The 9,043-nt window shown below is 54.0% G+C and overlaps 1 protein-coding gene across 1 annotated transcript in view; it reads left to right on the top strand.

Moving 5' to 3' along the window:
* The window catches only part of VSTM2L (V-set and transmembrane domain containing 2 like), a gene marked incomplete at its 5' end in the record, with an annotated part of 42,716 nt that extends 34,488 nt beyond the window's left edge, over window positions 1-8,228 (top strand). The window contains one exon of the mRNA XM_011929210.1: window positions 6,856-8,228. Within this exon, the coding sequence (XP_011784600.1) occupies window positions 6,856-7,128 (273 nt within the window). The remainder of the gene's footprint in view (window positions 1-6,855) is intronic.
* Window positions 8,229-9,043: the final 815 nt, after the last annotated feature.

Genomic DNA, 9,043 nt, shown 5'->3' with positions numbered 1-9,043 from the left:
GAGACGGGGTTTCACCATGTTAGCCAGGATGGTCTCGATCTCCTGACCTCGTAATCCGCCCGTCTCGGCCTCCCAACGTGCTGGGATTACAGGCTTGAGCCACCGCGCCCGGTCCACAACTTCCCAATTTTAAGACGAGGTGAAATTCTCCACACATACCCTCCTTCCTGGGGGACTTCATCACTGTAAACGGCTCATGGTTGGAAGCTGAGTTAAACAAAGATGACTCTGGAAAGACCATGATCTCACACACACACCCTCCCTGCCCTCTGGGTGCTCCCAGTCCAGTGTGGGAGATGGGTGTTAATCCAGTAATCATGCATGATAAAAAATAGAATTACAACTGTGACCAAAATGAGGAGAGCTGCTATAACGGGGGATCTGATCTAGCCTGGGGGGCTGGAGGACCTCCTGGAGGAGGTGATGTTTGAGGTGAGCACTGAGGTGTGGAGGATTTGACAAGGGGTGGGGAACTTGGCTGGGTGTGGGCGCTGGAGGAATTGCTAGTGGCCGATGAGGCTGAGGGGCAGGCCGGGAAGAGACCTCCAAGGGCCTTGTCAGCCACCATGGGGGCCATCGAAGAGTTTAGGTTGGGGGCATTTTGAAAAAATTGGTCTGGCTGTCATGGAAGAAGAGGCTGGAAGGTTGTGTGGACCTGGGAGGAGGCTGGGGTGATGGCCCAGATGGGAGAAGCCCTGGACCTTGCTTTCGCCGGTGCTGGGGGATGTGGATTCTGGAGAGGAGGGGAAGGGGTCCGATGGTGTTTAGAGGAGGTCAGTGGGCTCAGGGGTGGAGTGTGCAGAGCGTGGAAAGAAAACAGAAACGGCCATTGCAGAGTTTGGCTACAGCAGTAAGACCTTCTGGGGCCCAGGTATGGGGAGACCCTGACTTGGGTTCTGAACATGCCGAGGGGCCAGTGAAGTGCTGGGTGGAACTGATAGAGGCTGATTACAGGGCCCAGCCTGGGGCAGGAGCCATCTGACCCCTATTCCTCACCCCAGCACCTTCCCTGGGGCCTCCCCCTCTTCCCAGGAGGCCACGTGAAGGCAAGGGTTGGCATCACGAGTACAAATCCATTCTTCTGGCATGGCTGGAAGAAGATCCCAGCCTGCCCAATGTGAGCTGGCCTCGGGGTATCCCTGCAGTGCCCGGAAAAGCCTGGGCCATGGGGCGAGCAGGGAGGAGGCTGAACTTGGCCCTGGTCAGGGTTCGGCCTTGTCTCTTTCAGCGTAATTAGGTGCTTAATTGCACGGCTAAGGCCTGTCGATGCCTGTGTGGAGGTGATTATGATTTACAGCTGGGTCGCCATGGGGGGGTCTCCTTTCTTCGTGGGCTCTCCAATTGCCCTGGAGGGCTGGGCTGAAGGGCTTTCTGCATAGTGTGTGGTGGATAAAATCCAACACGCTGCTCCTGGAGTGGGATATTGGGCCCCCTCCTGTGGGAGAGGCCTCTGATGAGGTTTGGGGCTGGGTTTCCCCAAGACATGGAGGGTTAGGGGCCTCAGAAAGACATGAGAAGACTGACCTATAGTTTACTATTCGGAAGGCTCCCAGAGGGGTGGGTAGGGTGTGGACTCTGTCACCAGTTGGGTGGCCTTGAGAAAATCACTTCACCTCTCTGAGTCTCAGTGTCTTCACCTGCATCGCAGGGTTATTGTGAGGTTTAAATAAGATTGATGAAGCTTGGCCGGGCGCGGTGGCTCACATCTAGAATCCCAGCACTTTGGGAGGCCAAGGCAGGGAGGATTGCTTGAGCCCAGGAGTTCGAGACCAGCCTTGGCAATATAGTGAGACCTCTGCCTCCACAAAAGCGTACAAAAATTGGCCAGGAGTGGTGGTGCGCACTTGTGGCCCCAGCTACTCAGGAGGTCGGAGGGGGTGCTGAAGTGGGAGGATTGCTTGAGGCCAGGAGGTTGAGGCTGCAGTGAGCCATGGTCACGCCACTGCACTCCAGCCTAGGGTGACAGAACAAGACCCTGTCTCAAAAAATAAAAGAAAGAAAGAAAGATTGGTGAAACTTATCACATCATCTCACAGTGATCAGGTGCTTCATAAACATTAGCCACTGGCACTACTGTTGCTGTTATTATTTTTGTTAAAAATATAGTATTCTCCTTCTCCAGATTGTGCTTAGAGGTGTGGACCGCAGGGCCTGGGAGGGAGTCGTGTCTGACATGTGTCCTCGCCCTTCGTCCTGTTGGAAGTTTACTCGCTGAGTTGCTTGATTGTGGGTTAGGGGTCTAGGTTCTCCGTTAGACTGTCAGCTCATGCCAGCATTACCAGGATCTGGCTGGCTCATTGTGGTAGGCACTTGCTAAATGTTTGTTGAATGAATGGACAAATTTAGCCCAAGAAAACCAAGGCCAGAGTGCTGGTGACTTGTCAAGGTCAGCGCCTGGCCTCCCATCACTCCCTGCAGTGCTCCCTGCCCTCCTCCTCTCTGAGAGAGGAAGAGCTTGTGCTTCTGAAGGCCACATCTGTCTGTTGGCAGAGGGGGTGACAGGGAGGAGAGAGCTGGCTGCCTGGGGAGCCGTCCAGGCCTTCGTGGCCCCATCTGGGGGATGGGAGCGGGTGGGCTGAGGGCTGGGCCTCCCTTGGTGCTCCCTCCCTAGGAGCGAGTGCTCCCAGCGCTTTGCATTATTACTCCATTAGCGCCTTGTAGGGTTGACAAATGAAGGATAATTAATATCCGTGAGGGAAGCAGATGTTGAGGTAATTCGCTCCCGCTGCGCATTTGCAGCAGCATCTCCTAACTCGCCGGAGAGAGCACGCAGGACCACAGGGCAGAGGTGATGGAGTCAGAGGGACAAGGTGGGCTCCAACAGGGCCTGGCACTAGGGAGGAGGTGCCCCCACAGCCAGAGGGGCACCTGGGAGGGTTTCCCACTGCTTGCCATGGGGAAGTCCTGCCTGGGTCCCACCTCCATGCCTCTGCTGAAGGCTTTCCCTCCATATAGGGGATGATGGGCAGCCGGAAAGGCTCAACATGAGGGAGGAAGGCCAGGCTCCCCGCTGCTGGACACTTTCCTCTTCCCTGTGGCCCTGCCAGCACTGGTGGCCCTCCGTGAGCCTGTCACACTACTGGGAGGGTGAGAGCGCATGGAGCCTGTTCCCAGTTCCGCCACTCACTGACTCCGTGCCTCTGGGCGAGTCACTTCTTTTGGAGCCTCAGTTTCACTATCTGCAAAGTGGGTATCATTATGCGTATTCACCCTGCCATAAAGAACTACCGGAGACTGGGTCGTTCACAAAGAAGAAAAGGTTAAATTGACTCAATATTCTGCGTGGCTGGGGAGGCCTCAGAAAACTTACAACAATGGCATAAATAAAGCTAAAGGGAAGCAAGGCACGTCTTACGTGGCAGCAAGGCATGTCTTACGTGGAAACGAAGGGGAAACTGCTGCTTTTAAACCATCAGATCTTGTGAGAACTCACTCACTATCATGAGAACAGCATGGAGAAAATGTCCCCGTGATCCAGTCACCGCCTACCAGGCCCCACCCTCAACATGTGGGGATTACAATTCGAGATGCGATTGGGGTGGGGACGCAGAGCCAGACCGTATCATCGCGTGCATGTGGCTTACAATGAGAAAGCATGACATCGGAGTACCACGTCAGATGGAGAAGGAAGGCCATGGGGTGGGTCCGTTCATTGCAGAAATGTTGATGATTATTTATGGAGTGCTGGGCTCTGTGATAACCACTCACATGGACAAAATAAATATTGTCCCTGCTTTCATGGCAGGTATGTTTTAGCCAGGGAGAGAACCCAAAATCAAGTCAACAAATACACAATTCAAAATGAGAAGACTGCTATGCAGGAAATAGGAGGGAGTGGGGACAGGGGTCAGTTTCTTGGAAGAGGTGACATTTAGGATGAATGGGAACCAAGCAGGTGAAGGTGAACAGGGAACCCCACCCAGGCAGAGGGCCCAGCACGCGCAAAGGCCGTGAGGTCAGCAAGAGTCTCCCACAGGGGAGGTTGATGAAAGAAGCCTCCCTAGGGCAGATTGGTGAGCTGATTAGAAGTCACACATGTGAGTGCCCAGCCCAGGCTCAGAAACATCTGCAGGCTGCATGCAGCGGCCGTGCTTTCACATCCCGGCCCCCTCACTGCAGGGGTGACCAGCAGGGGCATCCCACCTGGAGCCAGAAGCTGGGCTTCCCTCTCTAGGAGCTGGGGCTTGGCAGGAACAAGCCAGTTCGTTGTCCTTCCAGAAGAGAGAGACCAGTAGGCCACAGGTCTGAGGCCCACTCACCTGAACCTACAAAGCTGTCTGGGAAGGGGATCAGCGACTGGCAGCTGAGAACTGACCTCCACTGTTCTGTCCAGGCAGGAGAGAGACTGCAGGGGTTTTTTTTGTTTTGTTTTGTTTTGTTTTTTTCTCTAAGAAGAAGGGGCCAGGGAAGGAGAGAAGCCCCCTCCCACCACCATTACCCCTCTCCATCGGCCCAACTCCTTCTTCTTCTTCTTTTTCTTCTTTTTTTTTTAAATAAAAAAACCTTTTTATTTTGAGTCATAGGCTCAGGAAAAGTTTCAAAAATAGGTCATTAAGTCCCCTGTACCCGTCAGCCAGCTTCCCCAGTGGTGTATCTTGTATAACTGTCCGTCTGCTTTTTCTTTTTTAATTGAAAAAAAAACACCTACGGCTACTTTATATTCAGGGCAAGTTTATTCATAAGAGCTTTAATCTGGAAATCACACAAATGTCCATCGATGGGTGATCACATAAACAAATTGTGCAGTATGCATATGATGGAATACTACACGGCAATGGAAAAGAACAAATGGATGGCCGGGCATGGTGGCTCACACCTATAATCCTGGCACTTCGGGAGGCTGAGGTGGGTTGATCAGTTAAGGCCAGGAGTTCGGGGCCAGCCTGGCCAACATGGTGAAACCCCATCTCTACTAAAAATACAGAAATTAGCTGGACATGGTGGCGGGTGCCTGTAATCCCAGCTACTGGGGAGGCTGAGGCATGAGAACTGCTTGAACTGGGAGGTGGAGGTTGCAGTGAGCTGAGATCACGCCACTGCACTCCAGGCTTGGCAACAGAGACAAACAAACAAACAAATAGATGCAGGCAGCAACGTGGAGAAATCTCACCGATAACAGGTTATGTCGGAAAAGCCAGGCACAGGAAAGAAGCTACACATACAAGAGTTCCAAAACAGAAAAAAAAACCTATCTGTGGTGACAGAAGTCAGTCAGAAAGCGGGGGACCCCAGCGGGGGAAGTATTGCTGAGTGAAGGGTGTGCTCTGGGGGGTCACGAATGTCCCATGCTTTGCTCTGGATGGTGCTTACACAGGAAACATTTCCTCGGGCTGTGTGCACTTTACTCTATATAAGTGATACTCCCATTTTAAAACAGAAATGTAAAAACCCAACCAAATAAAACAAAAAGTCAAAGTACCAAGACGAATATAACAAACATCCTTGCTCCCCCCAAGTACAGTGAATAGTTATCAGCATCCTGATATATTTGTCATCAGCCTTTATATTGTTTGGTTTTGTTTTTTATTGTGTTATTTTATTTTATTTATTTATTTTTTTGAGACAGAGTCTCACACTGTCGCCCAGGCTGGAGTGCGGTGGTGCAGTCTCGGCTCACTGCAACCTCCACCTCCCAGGTTGTTCAAGTGATTTTCATGCCTCAGCCTCACGAGTAGCTGGGATTACAGGCATGCACCACCACACCCCGGCTAGTTTTTGTATTTTTAGTAGAGACAGGGTTTCCCCATGTTGCCCAGGCAACATGCCCAGGTCTCAAACTCCTGACTTCAAGTGATCCGCCTGCCTTGGCCTCCCAAAGTGCTGGGATTCCAGGCGGGAGCCACCACACTTGGCCTGGTTTGGTTTTTAAAAGACCGGTCTAGGCCGGGCGCAGTGGCTCAAGCCTGTAATCCCAGCACTTTGGGAGGCAGAGATGGGCGGATCACGAGGTCAGGAGATCGAGACCATCCTGGCTAACACGGTGAAACCCCGTCTCTACTAAAAAAAATACAAAAAACTAACCGGGCGACGTGGCGAGCGCCTGTAGTCCCAGCTACTCCGGAGGCTGAGGCAGGAGAATGGCCTAAGCCCGGGAGGCGGAGCTTGCAGTGAGCTGAGATCTGGCCACTGCACTCCAGCCTGGGCGACAGAGTGGGACTCCGTCTCAAAAAAAAACAAAACAAAAACAAAAACACCGGTCTCACTCTGTCACCTAAGCTAGTGCAGTGGTGCGATCATGGCTCACTGCAAGCCTCAAACTCCTGGGCTCAAACAGTCCTCTCACCTCAGCCTCCTGAGTAGTAGCTGGGACTGCAGGCACCTCTATTATTTTTTTTTTTAGGAAATGTACACTTTCAGACTAAATGAAGACTTTGCTTTGTAGTCTACACCAGGTCTACTTCCTCCCCTGTGTTCTGCCCCAGAGTCCACCACTGAGGAGGTCCTGGTGTTCCCTCCTGTCTATTTTAAACTTCCACACCCGGAAGACCCCAAAACCAGTATAGAGTAGGTTTCTGTGTTAATTTACATAAATGGCATCCCCTGGGGGCAGGCAGCAGTGAGAGCTTTCCCTCTGGTGTTTGCCACTGAGCTCACGTGCCTAGTTCTAGCTCCGTCTTCCAGACCACTCTGCAGTGCTTCATGCAGGGAACAGACCACTGCATAGTTATGCAGTCTGTTGATGGACATGGCAGTTGCTTTTACTTTTTTGCTATTTAACTCACTCTTGTGCAAACCTCAGTGGGCCCTTGTGGGAGTGTTTCTGGGGCTCCAGTCCTAGGATCCTGGGACCCCCGTACTCTTCTTCTCCCCCACTGTCACGGGATAGACAGGTCACGGTCTCTCTGTCACCCCCAGGTGGTCAAGGTGGTGGGCAGCAACATCTCCCACAAGCTGCGCCTGTCTCGGGTGAAGCCCACGGACGAGGGCACCTACGAGTGCCGCGTCATCGACTTCAGCGACGGCAAGGCCCGGCACCACAAGGTCAAGGCCTACCTGCGGGTGCAGCCAGGGGAGAACTCCGTCCTGCACCTGCCCGAAGCCCCTCCCGCCGCACCCGCCCCGCAGCCCCCCAAGCCAGGCAAGGAGCTGAGGAAGCGCTCGGTGGACCAGGAGGCCTGCAGCCTCTAGACTGATGCCCCTGCCCCTGCCCACCCGCCCCCACGCTGTACAGAGTGCATGAGGAGCCGCCGGACCACCGGGGACGGACTGCCTGCGTCCAGCCGCGCCCTATCCCCGAGGCCGCCTGTGGCCACCATGTGGGCCCTCTTTCCACCACCCCTTGCTCAGCATGTAAGCCCCACCCACCCTGCCCTTTCAGACCCCTGTGGTGACCTGGCTCAGAGAAGGTGGCCCTGGGCACCAAGGGGCGGTCCGCCCTGAACACTGGGTGGGGGACCATGCTGGGGCCCGGGGCCACCCCCTTCCTGTCACCAGCTTCTGTGGAGTCCAGTGTTTTGCTTTGCTTGCTTGTTCCCATCCTGTCCTGAGCTGGGGCCCCCAGCCTCACCTCCCTCCTCCTACCATCCCTCACTTGGACCTGGGGGTGTGGACAGTGACCCCTCCCTGAATATGAACTTGAATCTTCTGAGCAGAACTAGGGCCTCTCCCCTGGTGAAGACCCAGGGAACAGAGTTCCCAGAAGGGCCCTTCTGGGGCAGTGGCTCTGCAGGGTCACTCACGGAGGCCTGCGGGAACAGCGAGACGCCCCACCACCTCCTGGCGGGTCCTTTCTATTCAGCTCCCTGTGCGACCCTCCAGGGATGCAGGGGATCCAGGATTCTCTGCCCTGTCACAAGGCAAGTCAGAAGGGAGGGGCCTTCCCCTCGGACCCATGGCCCCAGGCAGAGATTTGCACCGGCAGGACCCCTTTGAGGGTCTTCAAGGCTCTCCCAGGAGTCCCCCTCTGCCGGCCCCCAATGCCCCAGCCCCCTCTTGGGTCCTGTGCCAAGTCCACCCCAGGGCCTGGGGCTGTTGGGAGTCAAGGGCCCCCTGGTACTCAATTCCCTCACGATTCCCGATCAGGGGCACACCTGCCCCCTGGTTATTTGTGAATATTTCTATTGGATCCAATTCCCCTTGGAATTGGCTCGCACCTCTGGCTGCCGCTCAGTGATGATGTCGGGGGGAGGTGGGCGAGGCCGAGGGCTTTGCCTAGGGGTGGGTTGCCCTGTATACATGATCCAGTCTGTGACTACCAGCCAACCTGAATAAAGCGGTTTTAAAAAAAACCTCTGGCCAGTGTCTTTCTGGGGCATTTGTGCCTGGGGGCGGTGTGTGGGGTGGAGGCGGGAAAGCAGGTGGCTAGCTCACACCCACGCCTCACTCGGCATCTTTCTCCTGCTTTGCACCCCAAGCAGTGCCTGGCTTCGCAGTACAGAGCACAGGACCGGTGAGGGCAGAGGGAGAGGGTGGGAGACAACCAGCTTTTGTTCAGCTCCAATCCTGTTACCAGGCACTCGAATTACTCTGCTTCTGAGATAATCACCCACAGAGAAGACTGCACAAAACATGTTTACACAGTTTTGTAAATAATGTAAAGCAAATACTTGTGTAGCCACTACCTACCAAACATAGCACCTCAAAAGAGAACCTCTCCAAGCCTCATGTGTCACCTCCATCTATCCCTTCACCTCCCTCTTAGAGGCAGCCAGTGTCCCGACGTTTAAGGTAATCTCATTCTTTTTTTTTTTGAGACAGAGTTTCGCTCCGCCACCCAAGCTGGAGTGCAGTGGTGCAATCTCGGTTCACTGCAACCTCCATCTCCCGGGTTCAAGTGATTCTCTTGCCTCAGCCTCCCGAGTAGCTGGGACTATAGGCATGTGCCACCACACCTGGCTAATTTTTTTGTATTTTTATTAGAGCTGGGGTTTTGCCATGTTAGCCAGGATAGTCTCCATCTCCTGACCTCGTGATCTGCCCGCCTTGGCCTCCCAAAGTGCTGGGATTACAAGTGTGAGCCACTATGTCTGGCAGTTGATTTTGTTTTTGTTTTTGTTTGTATTTTTAGTAGAACCGGGGTTTCGCCATGTTGGTCAGGCTCGTC

The sequence above is a fragment of the Colobus angolensis genome, unplaced genomic scaffold, assembly GCF_000951035.1.
Source record: "Colobus angolensis palliatus isolate OR3802 unplaced genomic scaffold, Cang.pa_1.0 Scaffold8, whole genome shotgun sequence".
NCBI classification, from domain to species: Eukaryota; Metazoa; Chordata; class Mammalia; order Primates; family Cercopithecidae; genus Colobus; species Colobus angolensis.
Note: the sequence above shows the minus strand (reverse complement) of the source record. Positions and strands in the feature narration are given on the sequence as shown.